The 27,657-nt window shown below is 45.0% G+C and overlaps 1 protein-coding gene and 1 long non-coding RNA gene across 3 annotated transcripts; one reads left to right on the plus strand and one right to left on the minus strand.

Annotated features, from left to right (window-relative positions):
• Positions 1 to 357: 357 nt before the first annotated feature.
• LOC113844498 (uncharacterized) lies at positions 358 to 23,820 on the plus strand. Of its 2 annotated transcripts, none has more exons than XR_011811539.1 (3): positions 358 to 836; positions 21,627 to 21,782; positions 23,495 to 23,820. It is a non-coding gene; the product is annotated as an uncharacterized lncRNA (long non-coding RNA). The 2 variants fall into 2 exon arrangements; XR_011811540.1 differs by lacking the exon at positions 23,495 to 23,820 and adding an exon at positions 21,926 to 22,250.
• GMNC (geminin coiled-coil domain containing) lies at positions 20,093 to 27,387 on the minus strand. Its single transcript, XM_072042705.1, has 5 exons — positions 25,539 to 27,387; positions 24,405 to 24,564; positions 24,238 to 24,323; positions 22,985 to 23,101; positions 20,093 to 21,412 (listed from the first exon to the last, which is right to left on the minus strand). Exons 1-5 carry the CDS (start codon positions 25,539 to 25,541, stop codon positions 20,768 to 20,770), a joined length of 1,011 nt encoding a protein of 336 aa, XP_071898806.1. The 5' UTR covers positions 25,542 to 27,387; the 3' UTR covers positions 20,093 to 20,767.
• Positions 27,388 to 27,657: the final 270 nt, after the last annotated feature.

Below are 27,657 nucleotides of genomic sequence, written 5' to 3' on the forward strand. Positions count from 1 at the left end.
GTTTAGTTTCAAACCAAGCTTGTCTTTACCAGAACGCAAATTTCACTGCTCAACCAATATTTAATTGGGGTCTAGAGTGACTTTTGTACACGGTGAATCTCCACACATCTCTTCATCAATTAGTCAGGGTATTTATCTCTAACCTCATTTTGAACTGAAAAGCGTGAACAAATTCCAATATACCATTTTGGATAAATGATTTAGAAACAGAACTAATCAGAGATGTTTTCTGATACGCAGAAACTTCACCAATTTCTTCTAGTAGCTAGAGGAACTACGGGCAAATATACAACCACAATCTTTAAGGTAGGCCTCTAAACCTAGGTCAGGCCTCTGATGGTAATAATAGGCCTCACCTGGGCCCTCTACTAATGGCCCCTGCCCAACAATCCTATTTAAACTCGTGCTGGGGGCTTTAGGCCTGGTTTGAGCCATGTTCTGTAACTTGATACTCCTTTAATTTTAGCGATTAGTGCTATTGAGTAAGACCCTAGTGCCTAGGATGATTTTCTGGCCTCACCCTGGATGTACCTTGCCACTGCAGGCCTAGCAGGCTATTTTTGGATCTGACCCATGGATTGTCTTCCTGGTTGACTTTGAACCTGCCTCATCACCCTGAACATTTCTAGATGTCTCTAGTTACTTAGGGTCTTGGCTGAGCTTGGCTGCTTTCCAGGCTGGCTTTGCCCGGATGTGTGTGATGGGCTGGTAAGGCCCTTATGCTGCAAGTCCTTGCTGCTCCTTCATGATGTGCTTGGTGCCTTGAATGTAGAAAATCTCTTTGAAATTCCTACATTTGCTGTTTTAGCTGTGGAACTGTCCCCTCTTCAAAGCAGGTAAGTGCATTGAAGGCATGCATTTAATTTCAAGGTTTCCTTTCTGTTGTGACAAAAGACAGAAGGATTAGGGTGCACCCCATATAGACCTTGCTTTGAGGAGGGGTAGCTGTGGCAGCCTGTTCTCAGCTACTCTCTTCCTCACGTGCTCATCAGCTGGACATAGCACAGGAGATCTGGCCCTTGACAGGCCTGTGTATTCACTGAAGCTAGTCTTGGCAGAGGGAGGATCAGGTCTCTGACCCCTGGAGGTGTCAGCAGCATGCTAATAGGCTTAACAAAGACCCTACTCTATGCCAAGCTTGTAAGCTTGTTTTGGCAAGAAGTATCTTTTTAGTGCATATACAGCATTTACTGTTGTGTGGTCTTGGTCGCACTTCATGGTGCTGCTATAATGTAAATAATTATTAAAGTAATATCAAATTTCCAGAAGCCTTTGTTATGCTTTTCATAAGTGTACATACCAGAGAGGGCTGGAATTCAGGAGTTACCAGGAACAGACTGTAATCTAAAGGTGATCCCTCTGGCAGAGGGAGTGATAGTATATAGAGGTGGATGAGGTATGTTAACAGGTAGCAGACATGGTGACTCTTGAGTGGAAAAAGGCTACAATTGCTTGTGAATGCCTTGAGAATTATTTAATGCATGGAGCATGCCATCCTTGTTTAAAATGTTAGAATTACTTATTAGTTTGGGTTGAACTTGCTCTCTTTACCACTATGAATACTTTTAAAGTGTACCTCTTATCTGTCTAGGTTAAGCTAACTAATACTGGTGAGAGGTTAAACTGTTTGGTGGGTTTTGGAAATTTGCTCTTGGTGACTAGTACTGGGAGGGTGAGGGGTGTTGGTGAATCTGAAATGAATCACAGCCCCAAAATCACATTAGAATGACAAAAGGAAGAAAAGTAATATTGGATGAGGCTGTCTGTAGGGGCTTTATGCACATAAAATGCTTGAACAACAGAGTAATGGACTCAATAATATTCTTCATGTAGCGATGCTTATACTGCTGTGGTGGTACCTGTAGACCAGCATCATATGGACACTATCAAGGCTCCAGTCACCCAGTGCTTTGTGTGGTGGATATAGAGAATTTGAGTGTCATGAGCACTAATCCCAGTGAGCTGTCATCCTTGATGAAAGGTTTGTAGAGCACTTGGGACTGTGGGGCCATGATCTCACCTGACACCCCTTGGGCTTCATTACAGATGATAATAACACAGCCTTTCAAGACCTGCCTGTAGCCTGCACGTGTGTTGCAAGCTGACACTTCTCAAATAGCAAGTTCTCTGAGATAAGAAATTAAGTCCTGAGATGACTGTTTTTCTTTGCAATTTGGATTTTTTTACCTTAGACCTAGAAACTTAAGTGGTTTTAAAGAAAGTGTCTTTTGCTTCATACATCTTTCTAGTACAATTTCTCTCTAATTCTTCACTATGGCAAAGAGTCTTGTAGATGTTTAGCATTAGTGTAGTGTATTGCTGGTGCAGCTGGAAATGGACAGCTCTGGTATTTGGGTTTTGAAATGGAAATCTGTTCTTTGACTATTTTTCCTCCTGCTGAGGAAAAGCCTCAGATGAGTTTGATTTGGAAATAGATAAAATATTTTGTGTAGCAGCACAAGTACTTGCGCTCTTTGTAGTGTTAGGTGTTACGATGCAGAAGCGACATCAGCTCAGTTTACATAAGTGCTGTCAAATACCTTTTGGACTTTCTAATAAAATAAATATAAATCAGTAATATATACACAGTTCTGTCCCTGCAAATGCATATGCCCTTGGTTACAGATGTTTTCCTATTGATGTAAATGGCAATGTTCAAATGAATAAGCATTTACAGTTTCATACAGTTTCAAATACCATTTGTATATATAGAGAGAGATGCAAAAGTACATGTGTACATATAAAGTTTGCTATCATCCTCTATCAAAATATAGGAAAGAACCTTCTCTGATAAGGGTAATGGTATGGGGAAGAGAAATGCAACTGTCTTGGCCTTAATTGCAGCCTCCCAGAATTAGGAGTTGTGCTTGAACAATGCATGCCAGAAGGATTTCTGACTCAAAGTTACTTCTGACACTTCCAAACCAGCTCAAGCAAGCATTCCTCCAGAAAACCTGCCACAAGTGGGCTTCATGTCTCATTCACACAGAAGTTATTAGTGTTTGCATTAGTTATACTGGGAAAATACGTGTGTGTGTGGGAACAGAACCCAGTGATTGCAGGGCGTGCTGGCCAAATTCCTAGACCATCTTAGAAGGCTATGGTGTTTAAGAAACTAGTGTTTGCTTCAAAATTTATTTTGTCATGTGATTTAACTGAATTATTTCAAGGGAAAAATCATTTGGATCAACCTACTATTTTTTAAAGACAAAACCAGAGCCTTTGCTGTGCAATCAATAGAGGCTGCAGTGCCAGCATCTCCCTTGCTCTGCTGCAATTGTCCATTCACTTCTTATGCAGCTGGACTGGAATCTCAATCCTCATGTCTGATCTGTTTGAAATGAGACAGAAAAAAGGGGCCTGGGATCAGAGTAAGGCTGAGGATTACAGTCCTCAAGGGAGAGGGATGAATCCTGGGTTCTGCTGTGGCCAGTTGGTTTTGGTAACCATTCACTTGTGGATCATGGCACTGTTCAGTGCAGTCCTTCAGGCAGTACTTGTGCAGACATCACAGGGGACTCCAGTCTTTGATTTGGAATCAAACAACTCAAGAGAATATTCTGTAGCGTCTGATCAATCTGCTTTGGAAACTGTTTCTGTTTTCCTTCTCCTTCTCCATCTAATCCTCTTTCCTGAATCTTTTTTTAGTATGTGAAAGCTGAAATTATACAGAATATGGGTACTTAATGCAGGCCACCTGCACACATCCAGTGTCTTCTATACAGTCCATGAATTGTATGCCTGACAACCTCAGTGTAAAATGCACTGCAACAACAAACTGCAGATATAAGAGGGCTGTGCTGCTGCTAAGACATAGTGAAAAGCCTAAATTGTTCATATGTGGCTCCCTTTCTATGAGTTTTATTTGCATAAGTTCAGAAGAGCCTCCTGGACTTCCTTAAAGCAGCAGCTGTTCCACTGGATTAACCTCAGCCACCTCAATTTGCTCTTCTGTGTGTTACAATTCTGCCAGCACTCAGGGCTGTCTGTAGGGCACAGCTCTTTGGGTGTGTATGCTGCTCTTGACCTAGCACGTCCAGTAGCTGCCAATGGTGTAAAGTGCTATTAATGGGACAGATCCAGAAGTTTAGACACATTCATAACTGCTAGGAATTTGGTTTTACAGTAGTTTTGTACAGAACTCATGCTGTGAAGCTTAAATCTGTAAATACAACAACAGAAGTAGCAGATAATCATAATCAAAGTGCCAATGAATGTTTCATAAGCACTCCTGGCATGATGTTCTCATGGGTATGCTGTTATGCAAGCCATTTCCCCTTATTAATTGTTAATTGCTTTCAGTGTGAATGATCCCTTAACTAGCTTAACATGGCAGATTTAAGCAAAAAAATATTTCAGTTGCTCAAAGAATAAGTAGAACAAAGCCAGAATAGCTCCTGGGCTTGTCTTTCTCTGCTACTTGGTCTCCTTGGGAATGTTTCATATCACAGCTTTCAAACTCGGTGGGCTGTGTGGCTTGCAAAAGGAGCATACAGGTGATATCTGTTGCTTCTCTCTAGTGCAAGTGATTCAAGGACCATTTTTTTATTTCAGAACACCAGCTTCTACTAGATGTAAAAGCATATTATGGTGATGCCAAAGATGTGCCTTGAATGCTTAACCAGTAACACCATCTCTGAGGCTTTTAAACAATGGCATCAGTCAAAACAAATCTGATCACTTGGAAGGTGGTGGTGCTTCCAATCAAATCTGGACAGAGCCTTTTCTTGAGATGCTCACACAATACTGCACATTTTCATCCTCAGAATACATAGCCTTAATGGCTTGGATCTCTTCAGAAGTGTTTGATTTATGGGACTTGGATGCCAGTGCTTATCCAGAAAAGCAGGGCCACTGCTGGGTGAGTGTATAGGTGAAGGCTGATCTCTGTATAAACATATACAGAGACAGACTTAATCAGATTGTGAATGCAACCTGGCTTTAGCACCCTAATGGTATTTGCTTAAAACAGTTGAGTGAAATAAATGGAATCTATAAACAAATATATATTTGGGTAATCCACCTCCTTGTTTGTCTACTAAACTGCTTAAATGATTGAGGAAACACAAAGTGTGCAAGGTCTTATTGAGCTGCTTGCTTGTAGCTTGTAAAGCAGGAATATACAAATGGTTATCACTCAACCCCAGGGCTCAGAAAATGTCTTTGAAAACATGTCCTGGTAAAAGACCTTGTAATCCTGGTTTTAACCAAGTTACGTGCTGGAACTGTCACAAACCAGAGGTGAAGAGAAATCTGTGGTTCAGATTACCAGAACTGGGAAAAGAGCAGCCAGTCTGAGACTATCGACTGCCAGCACTGTCACAGTAACACATGATGGATAACCCAGGTGCTGGAGAAGACCAGGGCTCCCACTTGTTTCAGCAGCAGATGGGCTTTGATAGGTAGAACAAAAGTGGGCTGTGGGGGGAGGACAGAAGTGGTCTGGTGTGTGAGAGCAGTCCCCCCCAGCTGCCAGTATGTGGTGATGCTTTAGATGAAGGACTCTTCTGAGCTGTCTCCAAGAGAGCAGAGGAAAAATGGGGCAGCTTGAAGAGCGTCCAGGGAACCACGAGCAAAATACCCACACTGTGCTGCTCTAGGAAGAATGTAGAGGCACCAGGAGCAGCTCTCAGGAACTGCCCCACTCCTTGACTCAGTCAGGTGTATTTCTGCAAGAGAAGCAAGGAACTTGGCTATTGCTAATAGCTCTGTTTGTTTTCCCTACTATACCCTCTTCTGATTCCCTCTTTGGTTAAACTTATTCATGTTCATTGTTCCTTTCTTGTTCTGCTTTAAATTCACAAAACAGTTAAACTTTCCCTCTTGTTTAACTAAAGGCTAAAGGGAGCAGAGCTTGGGGATTGGCCAAAAGTTTTCCAAATGATCTAGTCAAGAGGTACGACGTGAGTAAATATTCAACTGTTTCCCTGTTGTGTGTGACTCATGGCCAGAGGGCACATCTCAGCAAAGTGTAGGCAGGTATAGGGCATCCAGTCCTCTGTCCTCCAGTCTGCAGGGAGAGCTGTGCAAAAGCCCTTGAGTTTTCTGGAAATCTGGAGGAAGCTTTGTGTTTAAATGAGCTGCAGGTGAAGCTGCTTGGGATGTTGTATTCAAGAAGGAAAGCAACTGGGAAAACTGAGTTTGAGCAATGCTCTTCTGTAATAGTGTGAGGAAACCAGTGTCTGCAGCTTAGATAAGGAGCCTTACTTCATGTAGGTGATGTCAAAAGTAGCAAGGACCAAGAGTAATTTTTGCATGCAGATGCCAAGGTCAGCATGGCAGTGAACAGAAGCTGTCCTGTCTGTGCCTGTTTGGTGCATAAACCAATTCCCTGGCAGGCCAGTGGTGCAGCTCTGCACTCTGGGGCCATAGCTACACAACCAGATCCCTGTGATCTGTGATGTGTGTACCTACAAGGCTACTTTGCACCCAGATCAGAAGTACTGGTGTGCTAGCACAAGGAATATTCACCAAATGTAACTTAAGCGTGCTTTAGCCTGGCCCCAGGGATTCAAGCTCTGAGGGTAGTGATCTAGAAAATATCAGACTGTAACTACAGAGTGATTTTTTTTTAAAGCTGTTTTTCATTTACTCAGCATAATTAAGACTGAAATATTTGACTAATAATCATTTTAATATCGCTAGAGTATGAGAAAAAGTCATTTAAGATGTTTCAGTGAGCTTTGGTCTTGCACATTGAAATTATAAGCATAATTTTTCACAGAATCACTCTTCTGAGCATCTGCTACAGAGGGGCTGTGAAGGCAGGAAAGAGCTGCTTTCTTACCTGTCCTGCACATCACTGCAGCCTAATCAGAACTGTACTTGTGACCCATCTGTGCCCTATATTGCTGTGTATTTTAGCAAGAAAATACACTACACCACTCTGACCAGAAGATGGCAATGAGAAATGAGGTTTTAAACTTTAGTCGTAACTATTTCTTTGTCAAGCATTATGTAGTGATCCTTATCACAGATTATGCCAAAGAATTCCAAACAAATTCTTTTGAATAATTACAAATGAACACCTTTATCTCCCTACAGATGAGCTATCAGGGCAGCAGCTGAGGGATAAGAGGTGATTTAAGATCTCTTTTCCTACAACTGTGTTTTCACAGCCAGTTCCCATGGACTATGTGGTGGTTGAACCCCTCAGAAATGCTCAATGGTTGGGCTTAAATGAGTTCTGCTTTCACCCAAGTACTGGGCTCCCTGTGCAGCTACCCCCCTAGGGTCTCAGCTGACAGGTTTCCCAGGTGTCTACTGTGAGTTTGATTGTGCAGAGGGGAGCTGTTAGAAATACTTGATTTCTCAAGGGTTTCTCACACTCAGTAGGAACATAGCAGCTTAATACAACATTCTTTGTAAGAGTTTCCTTGATACAATTGAAGACAAAGCTGTGTGGTCGCCCTTCAGGAGCTGTTGGAGACCCGTTGCTCACCTGCCACAGGGACATGAGGGTGTTGCTCCTCTGAGCCAGGAGTGGCAACTCTGTGTTGTTAGATGTGACCCCCAGAACACTTGGAGCTTTGGCTTTTATTCTCACTTCTGGAGAGCTCTTGATTCTTGGCACAGGATGGGAGATTTCTGGAAGTCTTCAAAAACCATTTCCCACTAAACTCTTGCTACTGCTATCATGCTGGCTCCTAATGTATGGCAGGAGTGGTATGGTGGAGTTGCAGGGGTGTACTCACATGGTGGTAGAAGAAAACTCTCCTTTAATAATTCTATGCTTGATCGCAAATGCAGCGTGCATCCCAGGCAGATGAACTGTGTCAGTAAATGGAGGGTGGCTTAAAATGGAATCGTTCCTCTGGCCAGAGTGAATAACCAATTCTTTCAAAAATGTCTCTGTGAAACAGGAAACGAATTGCTCACGGTCTTCACAAGGTCACCTTTGCCAATCCCTAGGAAATGAGATCTGTTTCCAGCAGGAAAACAGATAGATCACCTAACAGGCAGTGGAGGAGAAGCAATACCACTCAGGGGAGAGGCTCAGGAGTTACTGTCAGAGCCAGGCCAAGAGCTTGCCTTATCACCTAACTCATGCTGTTTCCACAAGGTGTTTCTTGAGATCAGGAGCTCATACCTCACTGTTTCACAGTCCTGCTGGAGCTAACTAGCTCCTGGACCCGCCTGGGGGGACGATGTTGTTGAGGCTCTCACTGTAGAGTTCAGTAGATGAGTCTCTGGTGGATACTGAGCATAGTGATGGTAACTTGTATGCCAGTGATTTACTCTAGCTTCCTTGTTTGTACTCATTTCAGCTGTTACAGTGAAGAAACTCCAGTGTCCTCTGCCATTCAATTCAACCAGACCAAGTGTCAACAAGGAAGCAGCTAATCAAAGGCTGTTCGCGTAAATGATCAGATCCAAGATAACACAACCAATGCCCATGTGTCCACAAGTGCCCCTTGCCCCCTCTGTTTGTCATTCCTTGGTTTTGCACTAACCTGGCACTGTTCACCTTCTCTGTGGGTGACAGTCACAACTCTGATCTCATGGGACTGTACGTGGAAGTATCTGGGCACGTGGTTTTCTCTACCTGCTGTTGTCATTTTCCAGAGCTATGTGTTTTTAGCAATAAGTGTAAAGCCTTCAGTCTGATGTTAGCACCTGCCCTCCTAGACTGAGACTAGGTTTCTAAAAAGTTGAATCTCCAGAAGTGAGCGTCTGGGGATCCTGCCGTGCAAGATGTGCAGAAGCATCACAGGTGGATGCTAGCCAAGTTTTTGGCAGAAGGGAGGTGCCAAGCAATCAAAACCTTTTTAAGCCGTGACATGTAGTAAATCAAGGCTCTGATATTTTAAGCAGTGGGTCATGCAACACCCGAAGGAAGAATAGGCCAGCCATGCTGTTATTCATCATTTCCATCAGTTTAGGCAGTCTCAGGTATTCAGGTTGTTCTTTCCCTCCTCTTATTTCTCAGTAAGCACTACTTTATTTTGTAGAGAGCACAGAAATAAGAATAGGGGAGGAACATAATGATGACAAATGGCTGCTTTGGCCTTCCCTGGGAGGACTGTGATAACCTAGGTCTGGTCTTTGTGTGTTCTCTCTGCCTCGCAGTATGGGTTCACCGAGGTGGCTCTGGACTGGCAGACCTCCAAATTGGCGTGTGTCTGACATTGTTCAGCAGGAACACTCTGTGCAGACCCAGGCACGCTCCTCTCTTTAGCATCAGAGGAAAGAAAACAAAAGACCTTGGTCCCAAGTTTGCTGGCTTTATCAGCACATATTCTGGTTGCCTCCTCCATCTTCAAAAAGCTGTTGCAACCCCAAGACCAGATCATCAGTAGTGTCTGGTAAATCCTTCTTCATTTACTAGTGAGAGGTAGCTGGCTGGCTTGGAGCTGATGCAAAATGCTTCTCTGCACACTGGCTATAAGCAGGGAGGAACAGCTGAACATCAATACATCATAGTCACTGTCACCCCGACTACCCGGTAGTGCAGCTTAAGTGTGGCTCTGGTACAAAACTGATTCAGCCAAGGCTGCTGTATGCAGCTGGATCTCCCATGTGAGAGCATTTGCAATTGATGGCTCTGTTTTCCATGCTCCATATTTTCCTTCAAAGCTGAGAAAAGCCTGTAAAAAAAATCCAACAAAAATGTTTTCCATCAGAAAATGCATTTCCATAAAAATCAAACTACTTCAAGAAATACTATTGATTTTTGAGATTTCCACTCCAGGTAGAAAATGCATCCCAAATATGTTTCACTTCAAAGTCTGTCTTAACTTTTTAATTTTCCTTGTACGGCATTTTTTCAAAACGGAATTAAAAGGCTGTGTCAAACACTATGAAAATGGAATCAACGGTTTTCAACTTAGCTTTAGGGGCCATCAGTCAAACCACAGCTGTAAAGATTGCTCTCAAACTTTTCAGGTTGATATAAGGGATGGATTACAGTGGAATTGCACAGCAATCTCACAGCTGATTTTTAATCAGCCTTCGGGTTAGGATGTGAAACTGCTTTTAGTCAGCCTGGACACAACGCTCCACTTCTGAATCAAGAGATGGATTTGGTCTCCCCACTCGTGCTCTAGCTATAGTGTGAGGATGGAAATGAATAAAGGGAGCACTGTTGGAATAGTTATCTGCTAATACTAACACCAGTTTGATTGTATTAATAAGTGCAATGAATGAAAGGTGGTGTGAGAAATCCAGGTTGTGATCTGCTTCTTGTACTCCATCCCCTGGTTAGGAAAACTTAGAGCTGCTGCAGCAGAGATCTGAGCACCTCCTCCTTGAGTCTGCAGCTCTGGGAAGGACGGCTGCTTGTGCCCAAAGTGGTGCTTGAGGCTGCGCAGTTGAGCCCCAGCACTGAGCTGTTTCTCTCTGCAGGCTTTCACTTGAAATTTCTCCTCTGAAATGCAAAAGCATAAGTTCATGTTAGACTATGCCCACTTCACAGAAGAAAAACAAGGGCATAGCATCCTTGGGGGACTTCTGCTTCAGAGTAAAGCCCCAGTACTTTGGTCTGGGCCAAACAGCATCCTGCACTGCTGTAAAAGTGAAGGCTTTGTACAGATTTTACACAGGGATGACAATTGCCCAGCAGAGTGAGCTCCTGGGTCTCTTGTGAACCTGGGAGTGTGTGTGTGGCAGTCTGCATCCCTGTTTACCTACTGGCATGTTAGAAACAGTACAAGAGGAGAGGCTTCCAATTGCACAGGCTTTTTCCAGGGTTGCTGCCATCGGTTGGGTGACCAACTGAGGAGCATTGAGTGCAGTCGGAGCAGTTGGTGTCTCTGATCTGTCTTAATGTGGAATTACAAGAGACAAAAATTATTCTACTCATATTAAACATTAAACATGAAGGAATCACATTAAAATGCCATAGGAGAAAGGAATTAATTGAGTCTTTTTGATCTGTGGGTACTTCTTTTAGAAGACTTGACCCTGGCATGTGTCTGACTTGGTGCACTCAGTTATATTTTAAACATCAGGAGTTGAATTGTCCTTTTGAAATTGAGTGACTACGTAGCCAGGGTTAATACAGAAACCACCAGAAATGGCTGTCCTTTGATATGCCTAGAAGAGTTAGAGTGGATAAGTGGGATTTCTGATGCATTTGAACAGAAGGAAGAGTAAGGGGTGACAATGGAGATCTGTAACCCTATACTACAGGGAAAAGGGAAGTGATGGATCATACTCCAGGTCAGTCTAAGGTGGATGAAAGGTGAATGACTCTACATGCAGGTAAATGGTACATGAACAGATTGCTGATTGAGCAAGTGTGGTCTTAGAACCACTGAAACGTTAACAACTTGAGGTAGGAAGGGATGTATAGAGGCTTTCTTACTCAAACAGGGGTAACTTCAAAGCTGAATCAGGTTGCTCAGGGCCTTGTCCAGCCAACTTTCCACCTGCAAGAAGGAGGTGGTACACCACCTCCTGGGGCCTTGTTGTGTTTCCTGGGAAAGTGTTTTTCTCCTTGTATCATGGGGAATTTTATCTGGAAGTACGTGTATCCTTGTTTGTTTATGCTTAACACAGATGATGAAGAGATGAAGGCCAACATAATACTACTGAAGGTTGCCTAAAAGGGACTGGAAACCACCAAGGGGAGAGGAAAGAAGACTGTGAGTGAATGCTGTTACTCAGGTAACAGGCTTTAGCTTCATAGGAAATGAAAACAAGAGAGGAGAGGATATTGCTCACCTGTAGCTGGATCTGAAAGAGCCCAAGAACATGAAAGTCAAAATAATCAGTAAATGCTCACCATTTATTGTCCTCCATGCCACTGAGCATTATTTGGCTTCCCTGTCTCTTGATGTCCTGTTGCCTTAGTCAGAGAGCAGAGATCTTGAGCAAGCCGTGTAATTTCCTTCTCCACTTCAGGGCCTGCCAGGGAAGGCAAGGGGCTTCCAGCTGCCTTGGACAAGCAGGGGTTGCCGATCCTACGGGCTAGTGGCCAGTACATTTGCTTTGTTCATTGTAGCCTTTATTGGGATGTGAAGAGTGCCAGCCACGGATTTCATTAATTCCACCATCAGTAGGTCTGAATTCATTGCCACTAATACAATGCCTTTTTCTATGTACTGTGCCAGGGGTATTTTTTTGACACCATGTGTGACCTCCTGTTATTTCTCAACAAATGTTGGCAGGCGCAACACAGCCGGCAGAGCAAAACAGCACAGTGTGTCACAAACTGCTGAGTGCATCCATGCTGAAATGAACAGCCAATTCCAAAGTGGGCTGAAAATGAAATCAAGGAGAAAAGAATACATACTAATATTGCTCCCTGCTCCTCCAGCTTTGCTTCCTTTTGCACATTACCTCCCTTGAACTGGACTCGGGCAACAACTAAAACAAGATTGTATTTTTTTTTCTTTTCTAGTCATCCAAAAATTCTCCATACTACTGTAACTGCTGTTTCAAAGATAATTCAAAGCAATTTACCAATCAGTTCCTTCCTCTAAATTGATGTTCATCCCACTTCTTGCCTTCTACAGAAAGTTTTGACCTGGTCAAATAATCACAGATAACTCCTGTGGTAAATGGTGATTATCAACATAACCTCACTTTTCCCTCCCTCCTTTTTCTCTGGGGAGTAGTTTCTCCCCTCCATGTAGCTGTGTACTTCCTGCTGTGGAAGAGGAGAGCAGGGAGAACTGTTGAAGTCAGCTGCAGGCAGCCTGAGCTTGTCCAGTGACAGAAATAGTTGTGAAAGCTTTAACAGCGCCGATGCAGGACAGGGCTGTGTAATGTTGCAGTATGTAGGGGATACTGGGTCTGCTTCCTTATTAATAATTGCCTGCATCATATGCAGCCATGCCAGAAACTCCCCACCACACTACCTTGGTCTCACTGCATGCCTCTCCCCTCTGCTCAAGCCAACGAGGGGCTCAGTCACTGCTGCCAGCACAGGGCTCTGCCTCACGCATTCAGCCCTTGGGGAATTCAGCTCAGGTTGGTTAACGGTGTTCAGCTCTGTCCCTCAGGGTGCCTAATACGCATTGCATTTGGGCTCATCTCCTCACGGGGTTTTATTTAGCAGCTGTCAGCTCTGGTGTGATTAATTTGACCTGTCTTAGGATGACCGCGGTACGAGGTAAATGCTCACAGAGCAGATTCATGCTGGGCACCCTCTGCACTCTGTCAGCCCTGCACGTTCTGTGGGCTCAGTACGGGGTGCTGGGCTTGAGTCTAGAGACAAGTTCCCCTGCCAACATGCCTTTCAGGAAAGCAAGGCAAAAAGAAATAGCTTCAATACAACTATCCTGCAAGCCTGGTTCTGTAGAGAATTGTCATTTTTTTGGCATCAAGGAAAGCATTTTAAAGTTGATGAGAAAAGGCAATAGGCTGATTTACTTGGATGCTTCAGTGTTTCTTTGACTTTAGCCAGGGGAGGCCACAAGGGGGGTAGAGAAAACCAAAATAGAATGCTGCACAAGGCTTGTTTGTATGCACTGGGGCTTGCAGACACTTGCTAAACTTGTACCTGCACGTGGGCCAAGTGGAAAAGGAGGGCAGGCAAGAGTAAAAAGCAATCAGCCCTTGCAGAGGCAGATTAACTTTCACTGTCAGCTGCCACAAGTGATGCCGTGTGGCCTGGAAAAGTTCTTGAACAAAGCATGTGGATGTGGGGGGGTGTCGTATACTTGCATGTTCATGTCCTCTCTGCAATCAGTCTCCCTTGCAGAGGAGTTTGGCTGTTGCAGCTCCTCTGACTGCACCCTTCCCTCCCTTCCCACGGGAGTGGGCCTGTAGAGCTGGGGCCCACCACATGGCACTGGCGAGATAAAATACCCTGCAAGAAGTACTCCTAGAAAAAGCCATGTCCTTGGAGACTTTGACTTCAGAATCCCAGTGCATTTAGGGATGGAGATGCAAGAAAACCCATGATCCCATTGCAATAGGGAGCACTGTGTTGCATCTCTGGAGTAGCAGCACATGATGGCTCTTTCTGCAACAGCTGCTGGACCTGTTACAGCAGAGAAACATGGGTGGAGAGGGTGACTGGTCTTGTGCTGCTGTCTCTGGTGATACTTAGATCCTTTTTCTGCTACTGTAGGAAACAAATGAGACCAGAACTCACTGCTCCTCCCCTTTGCTGTCTTTTTGTTGTTAGTATCCAGGGGCTCAAACTCATTTGCAACTGCTCTCACAGGCCTTCTGTGGGTTTTGGTCACATCCTTTGGAAACCTAGCCCAACAGTTGGGTACTGGCAGTTTTTCATTTTCTGGCTGACCTAGCAAAAATTTCTGGAAGTGGTCTTGGCTTCTGGAGTTGTGGTGTATACTGCTTGTCTTGCCCCATGAGGTCTGAATTAGATTAGGACTTGCTTTACAGGAAATCTTAGATAACGCCTGCCTGTGTTCACAGCTCAGCTCCTTGGGTGTAGCCCAGTAGTCTGAATAGACTGTGATTTACTGCCACCAGTGGAATGAAACAAAATCACTTTCTCTGATTTATATCCCCTATTGTAGTTAAATATTTACACAGTATCAAGATCTTAGTAATTGAATGGCTAACAGATAGGCAACAAGTGTTTATACACCTCTGAAATGGCCACAGGGCCATTGAGGTAATGATATTTCAAACTGATAAAAGGCCTTTGAGTAAGGAGAAACTTAAAGCTCTTTCAGCTGCATTTGTTCTCAGGGATAGTACTAACTCATGCAGATTTCGGTGGGCAGTGCAATTTTTAGACTGTGAGAGATGAACAACTTATTTCAGAAAAAATAGTGCTGCTGAAATGAAACAATTGGGGAGGCACACAGCAGCTTTCACACAGCGGTGTTGTTGAATGCTTCAGGTAAGAAGGCAAGAATAAACACCAGATTAACATCAGTCTGTGAAGGAAACTGAAGCGGGCAAATTAAAACAATACCTACCTGTATTAAATCAGGGCTTCTCCATTCACTTGCAGAAAGGTATTGTTAAATATTTCATGACCCATGGGTAATCAAAATTAGCCCTGTTTCCTGAAGCAAGGAGGGATCACTTAATTCCTACTTGTTCTGTTTAATTCTAGGCCCAGGTGAGGAAGCTGGAATTCAAAGCAGGTACAGCAGTTGCAATTGAGTTCAAATACTGCTGAGTTAATTTTTAACTTGTTCTACAGTAATCTTCTGAGCTTTTAAGTAAAGCTGATCTGGGGATATGCTGTTGTCAGGTTAGGATTTTGTCTGGGGCTGGCCAGTGGTGTCTATTTCCCAGAGGAAGGAGTAACTTGTGCCTTCAAACTGTGTGGCTGTATAATGAAAGAGATGTCAGCACTTCTTAAAACTGAAAACTGCAAGGAACCTCTTTATTTACATAGATCTTTCTTTTTCACTATTGTTTGAAGTTGCCGGATAATTTTGCACTGCTGGGATTCATCACTGGCAAGCCAGTTCTTATTTTCTGTCTTTTGATTGCTGCAAATCATCACAGCAGCAGCCTGTCATGTAATTCCAGGGTGGATGATGGAAAGTGCAGTGGAATACTATACATCTCAGGTCCCATTTATGATGGTTTAACTTCGGATAAAACTTTTTGAAAAGAGGGAGGGTATCTGAGATCCTGATTGGTGGAAAGGAGAGGAGAATTCACTTGAGAGTATCTAAAGACTGAACACTGTTCCCCAAATAACAGACCCTGTGTTGATATCTGGATGGTCTACCTAACCCTATAACAATAACAAAAAAAGTGATGATGATTTTAACTCTAACAAGCTTTAGCATCCAGGTATTAAACTTAGGATATGTGAAATAAAGCATGTAATGTTTGAGATGCGCAGGGCCTTGCTCTGCTGCGCTGCCGTTTCAGCACCATGGCCAGAGCCGGCGGCCCCGGCCGGGCTCCGGGAGCGCCTCGCTGCTGCTGCTGCCCGGGCTGGTGGGGCTCCTGGCCCGCCCTGCCCCTCATCCAAGGGCACTTTCCCAAGTCATGGAAGTGCCGAAAAGCGCCCACGCTCCCGTTTTTTGTTTTGTTTTTGACCCTTTCTTCTGCGATCATTAACAGGGAACACGGCGGTGGTGGAAGACGTTAGCCATGCGTACGTTGCTTTTATAAACAATGAGTGTGTTATTTGGATAATAAGCTTCTGGAGAGGTACCTGGGAGTTTTGGCTGACCATACGTGTGTCGCAGCTACTACTCGAGTGGGAATTTTGACTAAATCAGGAAATATGCAGCCCCCCCAGATGTTCGTGCCCCTGATGATTTTTATACTCTGTTGCTCACACTCCTCTATTATGCTGATTTCCTTGGGCTGTGGTGCATGTAAATATTTAGCCTTGAAATAACTCAGTGATGCACAACTAATGAACCAGAGGAATGGCTGGAAAGATGGCATTTTAGGTGAATCACAACTCATTCTACAAATTATTTATAGACTGCGCTCTCTGTGACAGGGTGTCATCTACCTGGCAACAAGCCAGGGTGTTTGTGAATCATCTGCTAGGCTAACAGTGGCTTCTAGAGGACAAAAGAGTTTAAAGCAGAAGGTTTTTTGTATCTCAGGAGCAATACAAAGAATAATAATTTCACTTTCCAATGAAAAATTGATCTTGCTGGTCCTAGCTGGTGTGTGATCACTACTAACCCTCCCCAGTCAGACAGGGAAGTTAATAAATAACAGTTTGACTTTTGGTGTTGAGTATAGCTGACTAAATAGAGACTTGCATTTTTTACTCATGCTTATCTCTCATCTTCAGTCTCTTTACATTACACCTCGGTGCCACTTTAAAATTCATCACTTCAGAGTCAAAATCAAGAGTATGCGGAGTACTGTCACGATGCTCAGAAGACTAAGACAGGAGGTGTAGTTCTATTAAGTGAGTTTGCTGCAAAAATAACAAAAAAGTAACAAAAAATAACAAAAAGTACTGTGCATAAAGCACAGTACTTCCCTCAGTCCTAGTCATTCTGTAGTGTGGAATCTGTTAGTGAAAACAATAATGGATCACTGAAAGGTATTGTGCAAGCCCTGGCTGAAGTGGCATACCTGTGGCTATTGCATCTTTACTTCTGTTACAACTTGCTCACAAGCTGCACCTGCTTGTGTGGACACTCATATTTGCAGGAAATAAAGATCTCCCTCAGTCCTCTGAAGAGACGTGTAGTTGCTAGGTGTTATGCTGTGCAGTGTGAACAATGGTTGTTTAATAGATGTTGAAGTGTGTAGTTGTGGGCACATTTGCATCAACTAGATGTTATTTCAAGTTTTATTAGACATAACTTAAACTTAATTATACAGGTAAAATTGATGTTTATGTATAATCATAGACTCTCAATCACAAAAATCAAACATCGTGTTAAATTAACTTGTTTCTAATAGCATACATTCTAGAAACATGGGTTGTTTTAAAGTGTGCAGCTGCATGTGTTCCATTCACAAAGAAAAAACTTCAAATAAAAAAATAAAACAGATATGTTAATACAAAATGGATATTTACAGATGATGAAGTTTCCATTGCCCAAAGAGCCTCCCAGTGCCCATGGGCCATTCAAGTCATGCCTCCCAGTCCCAGAGGTACACATCTGGAGCTGCTCCTGGGCAAGGGGGAACCTCACACATTTTGCAGCAGCAAGTATTGTGTTTTTCTTGTTAAATTGCTATGAACTGATCTGGTGGTGGAACCAGTAGAAATCAAAGCACAGAAGTGAAGTAGCGTACCAGAGGCCGTATCAGAATCCTGAGCTTCTTCCTCTTGTTTATAGAGAAACAGAAAAGCAGAAGAGTCTCAGTCCTCACATTGGCTTGCTTATTGTGCACTGGTGCTAGAGTACAATGCTTGTTTGCATTGTACTTAATGATAGATAAGGAAATACTCATTCAAATGATGCTGTCGGGGGGAGGGGAAGTCACCTTTAGTTATTAGGTGAATTTCCTTTCCAGTGTGCTCCTTCTACTATGGCAATCAGCAGCATTGTTCACATGGAGCAGACAGCAGATACAATTCTACTTTAGAAAACTGTGAGAAAATGTAAGTTTTTGTATTTACAAGCCAGGAGCAGCACTATGGGACCATATTTTTGTGCTGAGCAAAACTCAGGAGCCTGCAGCAAAAGAGGAAGACATGTTTAGGTGAAGTATTTATTGAACTATTCAGTTACATCTATAATTTATTTGCTATGAGGCAACGGGGCCAGTCATCCTCTAACAAAATGCTGCACAGATTCAAGCACTGTTTCAGTTCCACTGAAACCCTGCTTGGAATTGTACCAAAGATCTGACTGCTTTGTGCTGGTTCTCTGCAAAGAAATTTTCAAAATGAGTTGATCTAAAGATGTGGAAAGCAAACATCAAATGGGAAAGGTTTTCTCTCCTTAGAGAAAACAAAATATGATTTATTATTTGTTTTGTCAGCAATTTGTTACTGCTACTGACTCCATATCATTGAAAAACATAGGCAATATTATTCGGCACCATTAGAATACAGAGATCTTTCTCTGATTAAGTTTTACAGCTGCTTTGAACGATGTGATATCTACAGCTGCGTTGGGTATAATCCTCTGGCCACACTATTTGCCTGCATGTTGTTCATCCCATATCACCACAAATACCAGGGCTTCCCATCACTTAAGATAAGGTGAGAAATTTTCTGCACTATGATATGCAACAATAAAAACTCCAATGAACAAAGTTATTTTCTTCAGTGCCACATTATATAGTAGATCTAGAGTCTATTAGTAGAAAAATGCCTTGAGGAGAAAAAAACAACAACAAAAACCAAAACAAACAAACAAAAACAAAACAAACAACAACAACAACAAAAATGTACACAGTTTCCTTAAAAACACTTTTCTTAATATACTTTCATTGAAAAGCAGAAAAGTGCTATAGATCAGCGGTCTTGTCTGACCAGTTTTTATCAGCTGGCCATGTTTTCACAGACTACAACAAAACCCCAGAAAAAAATAATCTTGTATTTATTTCATGTGCATTATTGTTTTTAATCTAGTGCAATAGTGCCTACAATCATGCTTTCAAATAGCCTATTCTGGAAGTCTGCCTTATGACTTTAAAGTAACTACACAGAAAGACAGCTGTTTATTTAAAAGTCTTCTGGGAAATCACTATTGCTCCCCACGGAGAAATCCAAATATTGCAATTCTAAGGCACAAGAGGCTGTTTGGGAGATGCTTTTATCCCTTTAAAAAAATAAAATACCTAGTTTTCTGTAGAAAAATAAGCCCACTGGAAGGAAATCCTCACACATGGTTATTTTTACTTATGAAAGTACTTCCTCAATGTCACTGGGGCCGTTCTGAAAGCCAGAATAACCAAATCCTTCCCTTCACTTTCAATGTTTAGGCATCAAACTACTATAAAGTGGCAAAGAAATGTAACACAAATATCACCAGTGAGCTTACTGCAGGTCATATCATTATGATCTGCATCATGACTTCATATCAGTAGTAGTGTTACCAACAGCCCTGGGCAGTGTTGGAGCACCTCCTCACCAGGCATTTTAAAGCATTCTCAAGGCAGTCACGGTCTTAGCTTCAGGTCACCACTGCCTGACAGAGACATGAAGAGGCAAGAGATGGTGTTGAAGGTCGAGTTCCCAAACACTCCCAAATCACTAAGTGATACTGCCTCCACAAACCAGGAGAAACATAAGAAGCATTTCCCACAGGAAGCATGAAGGGAGGAGGAAACAGCCCTGATTCTGGGCTGATGTTGGTTGCAGGTAAATCTGCATGATCTCAAAGATCAAGACAAAAAGGTCAAGAAGCTGTTCCCTAGAAACATCACCTCCACTTTCACACGTGCAAAATAGCCCAGTGGAATCCACAGAAACCACTTCTGAAGCCAAGAGTGGCTTCCTTCAAAAAAAATAAAAATACACCACCAACAACAACAAAAAAATCATTATCAGGCCAGTAGATAGGGATGAAAAATTGACTGAAGGCTAGCGGGATCCTGCAACTGAGGGGAATGCATGTTTTGCAGAAGAAAGAAGTGCTCTGAGTGTACTTCCACCACAGCTGAGGAAATGCCTGCCACTAATGTATCAGCCTTGGTTGGGGATGACAGTGTTATTATTCCACAGCCATCTTCAAATCTAGTTCCTGTTCTGTAGCTAAAGTTGGTGAGATACAGGGCTCTAAATGGTTTAATTCCTGACAGATAAAATACCTTTAAAACATAATGCAGAAAACACATTGGTCTTTTAATCACAGCAGAAGAAAATCTCAGACTTGCTGAATTGCTTGTAATTATGTAGCCTTTAGGCAACAGAAGTAAGTCCTGCTTTTTGAATCATTATCAAAAAATAAAAAATGACAGCACCAAGTGACTGCAGGTAGGACAACCTAGTGTAACATGTTAACAAATAGAGTGGTTGCCTTAATCCAAGGCAATCTACATAGCCAAGAGACCCAAATCACAGACAATGCTGACCCTCAGCCTATGCCATCTTTGTCACCTGTGGGTACTGGGGAGAGATGTTATTTCCAAACTGTATTCCCCAAATCCCTTCCAGTTTGATGCATGTGGGCGTGACCATCAATGCTGAAAGTAGTTCAGTCTGGAAGACACCAGTTAAGAAGGAATAGTTGATGACAGAAACCATGATGTGAGAAAAAGTAGGTATCTCAACACAGGCACAAGAGAATTGGGTCCAATCTAAACACCTGGCCTGGGGCAGATACCTGTCTCAGTGCAATCTGGAGCCACACCTGTGAAAATCTGGAAGGGAATGATGAATGGGTGGGTGGCAGGGTAGCATTTAACAGGCTTGTTTCTGATGTCTGAACTTGTCTCGAGCACAGGGTGAAGTGTATGTCTCTTACATCCCCTCTAGCTGACCCTTCATGCAGGTGCTTTATTCAGCCTGCTTGGGCACCCAGGTGAATCTCCATCCTCCATCATCTTCTCTGCGCACAAAAGCTTGTCCTTGGTGGAAGGTGTGTGTTCTCACATTGCGGTGAGGGCTTAGAGATGTTGTGAAGGCCACTTCTGTTCTGTTAGGTGACAAATCGTTAGTCAAATATGGCAACCCATAGGCTGGGAGGGAGGAAATACTTGGCACTGGTGACGAGATGCAGGGTGCGGAAGGAAACTGGGGAAGGAAGGTAGAGTCCGTGCTGCATGGGTGGACGCTGCTGTTATCTGGAGGCACGTGGCTGTAGCTATATGCTGCTGCTGCTCCTTCGCTGTGGCCATAGTCTATTGCTTCATCAGGGCTCAGGCAGTATGAATCTTTTCCAAGGTCTGAGGAGAGGGCACTGTAGTTAGCTGAAGATTCATCGATGGTGTCGACATCTTTCAGTCCTAAGGTCTGCAAGACCCAGCTGTCCACAGCAGGACTGGCTTGCTCTTCACAGGCAGTGAATTCATTAAAGAGGTTCCTTCTGGCTTTGGAAGCATGAGGAGTTTCTTGAGGAGTAAAGCAGTAGTCCTCTTTTAATCTCCTTTTGGTGCTTTTGAGAATAGCAGAGTTTTTTTGGCCATGGCAGGATAGCACTTTCTATTAAATTTAAAACAAAAAAAAAAAAGAGAGAGAGAGAAGATTAATTAAAGGTCAGTTATTTAGTTACCAGTAAGTAACATATTTCTGATATCAGATTTTAGGTGGGCAAAGCAATTACTACTGTCCTTATAAAAATATTTTTATTTCCACCCTGTGCTCTTTTTGGACTCCTTAAACATATGGAATATGACTAATTATTTTGTCCTTACAGCCTCTGAAACAACCGAGTCCCTGAAAGAGAAGAATTTGACAATGTCAATAAGGCCTGTGCTTTGATTGCATTCTCACTCAGTAAGGCGTGAAATGAGAGCTCCCGTCTGGCTGTGCTGCACTTCTCCGTGCTGGTGCTGCCAGCAGCATTTGGCAGGTGAGTGGGGTATTGGGGGGGAACGTGGCAGTCTGACAAAGAGGAGGATGCTGAGGTAAGTCATGCTGGGGCAGGTGCATTTGCAGCCAGGGAGCACTTGGAGCTGCAGCCTCCACAACCCTGAGCTCTTTCATCCACCTCAGCTGCTGGGAAGAAGGCCCTTCAGGCCCCTGGGGATGGTCAAAGAAAGGCAGGAATAACAAGGAAGGTCCCCACCATGTCATGGACTTGCTGCTTGGCCACCTCCCATGACAGTGTCACACTGGACTTTCCTCCACATAGCATCGAGGGGTGGCCGTGTCTCCCTGCAAGGCCCAATGAAGGAGACCTCTTCTACTACCAGGAGCCAGGTCTTGGCATGGCTGAGGGGTGGATGTGCCACATCATCAGCTGGGAATAGGACGTAAAAGGAAAGGCCCCTATTTTTTTTGTAAGCCTTTTTACTGCATGCCCAATCCAAAGAGCTGAGCAAATGTTGGACTCGATGATCTTGAGGTCTCTTCCAACCTAGAAATTCTGTGTGTGTGTGTGTGAAATAATCGCTTGTTTTCATGGGAAAGTCTGAAATACTTTTTTTTTTTTTTTTAAATCTTCAGGTTGATGAGAAATATATATTTTAATTTTCTTTTGGGAGAGAATTAAAATATCAAAAAAGTAAATATTAAGATTTTTAACATGCTAATTATAATACTAATACATAATACTAATTAATAAATTGGAAAAAAATGAGAAGATCAGTGTTCTAATGTAAATGAATAAAATGTACCATGGCAAGGTAACAAAAACAAAACAAAAAAGAAATCATCCAAGGCATACAAAATGGAAAATCTAATCCTTATCCAAAGGAGTAAGTGACAAAACAAACAATTTTAATAAATATTTTAATACGATCAAATCTGAACTTCTCACTGAAAAAAAAAAAGTTTTAGACCAAATAATTTTACCTTGCTCTACTTATAACCTAAATTTAATCATGCTATGGGCTACAATGTTTTCACAGTCAGAACCTGATAGGATGTTACTCCTGAAGGAAACCATCACCTTAGACCCACGAGCAACAATTTCACAGCTCTGTGAGCTTAAATAGCAGATCTCAGCTGCAGGTTGTCTGCACTCTTAGACCTTCCACGTATTTTAATGGCATGTATCTATTCAACGTGTTTCTTCTGCACGCATTTATACAACAGGTTTGAGTACAATACCTTGGCTTTTTCTTCTAAGCATTTAATCAGGGCAGAATTCAGGTATTGTCGGAGGTTATTATTTTCTTCATGTAACCTAGCAAGTTCCTCTTCCTTCTGAAGCAAAGTATCTTGAAGCTGTAGAATAGAGATACTGCTGAATAGGTGTTGACTCTGTAACTTAATAGCACTTGCCCTATGGTACAGGCTGCTTGGATTTGATGAACTGGGTGTTTGCTTTGTGAATGCAACCCATCCCCTCAAGCCTCTTGCTTCTGTGTATCTAATTGGCAAGATTGTTCAGCTTTCATTTTTGACTTTTATTCTTCACTAAGTGTTTGAAAAGATTACTCCAGAGAGAGAGAGAGAAAACAAAACAAAACCACCTAACCACCTGTAACTGTGGAATAATAATAGAAAAGAATTACAGGTAGTCCCATGAACAGCCAGAAACTGTCACAGGCATGACAGAAGCTACCAGCTCTCCTCCACAGTGGCAGTAAGCATCCTTTTACATCCCTCTCATTCCAGTGTATAGTTGGCTGATGGAGAAAAGGAGAAAGAAGCTGGAGGCTAACAATTTATGGGGATAGGAACAGAAGAAAGATGCACTTGTCATTGGCAGGATCTCTTGCACCCAAAAAACACTGATTTAAATGATTAAGGTTGAGCCAAAGAACAAAATACACTGATGTCTGGAACGAGGATTTGATTCCAGGGACCTTAAACTTAGTAAATGAGGTTCCATTGACTTTAATGTGTCAAGATATCACTCCCGGTGTTTCTTCAGAATGATCTCTCTGGATTTCCTTCATCTAGGACTGTTCAGAATTTGTCCTGTTGCTTGATGCAATTCACAAAAAAAAAAAAAAAAAAAAAAGGAAAAAAGGAAAGGAGAGAAAATTACAAGGCAATGCTTGTTGGTCAAAATGGTTGATCCTCCATATATATGAGTAGGTAATTCTGGTGGAATCGTTTCTCATGAAGGTAATCCTGATGGATTAGGACAGACATAGTGTAATTTCAGTTAACAGCATGAGGCTCTGAAACGTCAGAGCCTGAAGTCCCCGGACTTCCCCTGTGCAATGTGCTGTAAGAGGGGGGAAGGTGAGCAGAGAACCTCCCAACAGTTGTTCCATCTTCGTGGGACAACATGGGGAAGACAAACACTTCAAGCAAGGACCGGAGAACCCCCAGAACGGGGTCAGCCCCTCTCCCCACCCCCAGAAGATGCGCAGCGAAGTGCGGGCTGCCGAGGGGGGGGACACCCTTACCTGCTTGTTCCTGTAGAGCTGGGAGGACAGCTGGTCTCCCCGCCACACCTCGTCCTGCCCACCGAGCTCGGGGGTGCACAGCCGGCCTGGGCGACAGCAGCGCGGGGTTAGCCCGCTCCGACCGCTCTCTCCCTGCCGGGACCGGGCCCCCCTCGCCCCCCACTTACCGGGCTGCCGAGCCTCCCGCCGGCCCTGGCCGTGCAGCGGCGGCTCCGCGGCGCAGCCGGCGGCCCGGCTCTCCCTGGAAACCCCACCGGGGGCCGGCCAGGGACAGGAGCAGCCCGGCCCCCCGCTGAAGTCCGGCTGCGGGCACGGCCGGCCGCCGCTCTGCGGAAGGAAAAGGGGTCGTGGGGATGGGAGGGGAGGCGGCTGGGTCCCCCCTCTCCTCTCTTCCTGCCCCTCCGGCTGCGGAAAGCCCCGGGGGGGAGGCGGTGTCAGCCCTCCTCTGGACCCTCAGCGGGGCGCATCCCGGTGAGGAGCATCCCAGCGCTCCGGGAGGGTCCCTCCTCGGCGGGGAAGAGCTTTTTTCCCCCCTTACCCTCTCCCTTTACCCCCTTCCCTTAATAATTCCTTCCCCTCTGTCCCAGCTGGGGCTCGCTCAGGTGCCTGGCTCAGGACACCGCTGCCCCCCCCCGCAGCTCCCAGCCCCGCCCCGGGTGCCCGCTCGGGGACCCGGTCCCTCCTCATGTCCCCCCCCCCCAGCCCGGTGGCACCGCAGCGCCCCGCTCTCAGCCGCTGGGCACCCGGCGGTGCCGCCCCCGCCGCAGCCCCCCGTGGCAGAGGGGCTCCGAGCAGAGGTGTGCCAGGGATTGGGCTGAGTTTGCTGCGGTGCCTTGGGAAATGCTACGGTCCCGAGCGGGTTTCAGATGGAGAGAGGAGCCAGGTTGTCCTCGGCCGGTTCGTCTGTCCCACCTCGAGGGCTTGATTCAGGTCTACAGCTGCACAAAGCTAGCGGAGTCACCTCCAGGCTGCTTGCTCTCTTTTCTGCCCCTGCCGTTCTGCAGGAGTCCCAGGCTGCACAGTAGCAAAGCCTGGGGGTTGTCTCTGGAGTCACCCCTTTTCCCTCCTCCAAATAAGCACGATCTGAATCTCTGCAAAGCAACGGCAGAGCCTGGAGCCTCGAGAGGGGAATCTGCCCATCCCTGGGAAGGCAGAGCAGCAGGGACTGCTCCTGCAGGTAGAGGAGAGCCCTCTTCCTTCCCCATCTTAGAGGGCACGAAACCTCCTGCAAAGCCCCAAGGCAAAGAGACCAGCTGCTCCTTTTCTGCCTCCAGGTCGAGAGAAATGCAAAGAGCACTTACCATGTTAGAGGCAGAATGAAACGCAGGTCTTGGGAGCAGGTTTCTGTTAAAGCCCCAGCGAGGTTTAAATGGCTCTGAAGGAGGGGGAGAGGGGGGAGACCGGGGAGGCGAGTTTAATCTAAAGGAGCTCCCAGTGACGCCTCAGAGCTCTCCTGAAACCCAGCAATCTGATTTGGTGTAAAGCTGTCAAACTTGTGACGTGAATAAACAGCAAACTTGCTGAAATCAAAGTCATTCTGGCCCCACAAATCAACACAAGGAAGGAGGGAAAAGAAAAGAAGGAGAGAGAGAAAAAAAAAAAGCCTCCACACACTTCAGGACAGCACCGAGCTGGTGTGTCTGTGTTTCACTACAGGAAATGAGCAGGGATCCAGGGAAGCATCCCACATGTTCAGAGCAGGGCTGTTGGTGTTGCTAGTAAGTTTGTTTTGTTTTGTTTTGTTTTGTTTTGTTTTGAAGCCTTGTTTGCAGCTGTAAAATCCAGCAGGAGGAAGCAAGTTTGTCCAACATGCCTGTCTGAGGGAGTGAGTTTTCCACAATTTCCTGGGGGTGTGTAAAAGCAAACATGATCCAGAGCAGGTCTGAGGACAGTTCTAATGAGAAAGAAAGTGCAGATTTCAGAGCAGTGCAATCTGCGAAAGTCTCACTTTATTGGGACTTAGATTGCTGTCAAGCCCCAGGCTTCCAGGAGAAGATCTCAGGATAAAAATGCAGTGTCAATGGTATAAGATTTACTATCATACAGGGTAATGTTGCAAAAGCCATATGCAGATGTGTAAAAGAAAGATTGTCTGCATAGTCACCTCTAACTCAGAGCAGTTCCATGGCAATTAAAGTTCAGAGATAGACTTTGTTTCTTCACAAAAAAAAAAAAAAAAAAAAAAAAAATTAAAACCAAAAACCTCTTCAGTGAGGGTCTGTCTTTGAATAGCATAGGGGATGGTGTGAACAAGGCTAACAGCAGAGCAGTTGTTGGGTCAGGATCCTGCCTCCTGCCATGGTGAGGGCTGTTCGGGGAGGTGACCCGACCTGCCTGAGGACACAAGCTGCAGCCAGCTGAGGGGGAGGCAGGGCCAAAGGCAGGCCAGGCTTGCATATGGGACAGTCCTTCATTTCCCCCCTGAAGGATGCTCAGTGCTTTTCCCCATTTAGCAAGGCTCAGGGACAATAACCACCAAGAGGGCCACTTATCTTATATTCTTTTCTTACTGGCATACTTTCCTAGGTTGCAGCCCAAGGTAAACTGGCAGCTATGCCAAATTAAATCGTTGCCATCACCCGCCTCAATTATGTTTTCTTCCAAGAGAGGCATTTTATAAAGGACTGGTGCTCCAGAGCCACACCGCACCCAGCCCTGGGTCACCAAGCGATGTCAGCTTTCCTAAACCCCAGCTCTGCGCACTGTGTCCCCTAACTGCTGCAAGAAACCCACACTCTTTAGGTGCCAGCATGGCTGGGGGGCTCGCCAGGACCACAAGCTCAACAAAATGCTCCCAGTGGGCATCAGGGCCCCGTACTGCTGTGCTTGGCTCGTTTTTATTCCCCTCACTGGGCTGCTTCAGGGGGCCTCTGGGCTGCTCCCTCACACCGGGGGCAGTACCACGCTGGGGGCAGGCGGGCAAAGCCCCCAGAGCCCACAGGATGGGAGAGGCGGCGAGCAAGGCAGCCTCGGGCGGGCTGGAGGGGACGGCGGGGCCCGCAACAGCGCTGCGTGAGGCGCTGAGGCCGTGCGGGACCCACCCGGCCCCGGGAGCCCCTCCGGGACCTGCAGCTTCAGCCCCGGGGCGGCTGAGGCAGCCGCCATCTTGGGGCTGCCTCAGGCAGCGGGAGCGCCGGGCCCGCCATTGGGAGAGGCGAGCGGGCCCGGTGACGTCATCAGCCAGCGTCTGCTGGGGGGGGGGGGGTGATGGTGGCTGGGGGGTGATGGTGGATTCAGGGGGCATCGCCTCAGCCGGGGAAGCCCCGGGGTGTTCCTGCTTCTGGGCCTCCCCCGGGGTCTGCAGGCAGCGCTGCTCAGCCCTGTGGGTACCACAGGTGCCCCCTGCTCAAGGCTGCTTCTTGTAGTGCCCCCCAGTCATAGTTATTAAGGTCGCAAAGGACCTCCACGTCATCCGGTCCA

This window comes from Anas platyrhynchos, chromosome 9, assembly GCF_047663525.1.
Source record: "Anas platyrhynchos isolate ZD024472 breed Pekin duck chromosome 9, IASCAAS_PekinDuck_T2T, whole genome shotgun sequence".
NCBI classification, from domain to species: Eukaryota; Metazoa; Chordata; class Aves; order Anseriformes; family Anatidae; genus Anas; species Anas platyrhynchos.

Excerpts from the sequence above, each read along its gene's own strand:
- GMNC (XM_072042705.1), bottom strand. Across the intron at positions 24,324-24,404 it reads GCGGGAGGCTCGGCAGCCCG|GCCGGCTGTGCACCCCCGAG; the intron begins GTAAGTGGGGGG and ends GCTGTCGCCCAG. Across the intron at positions 23,102-24,237 it reads AGCTCTACAGGAACAAGCAG|CTTCAAGATACTTTGCTTCA; the intron begins GTAAGGGTGTCC and ends TCTATTCTACAG.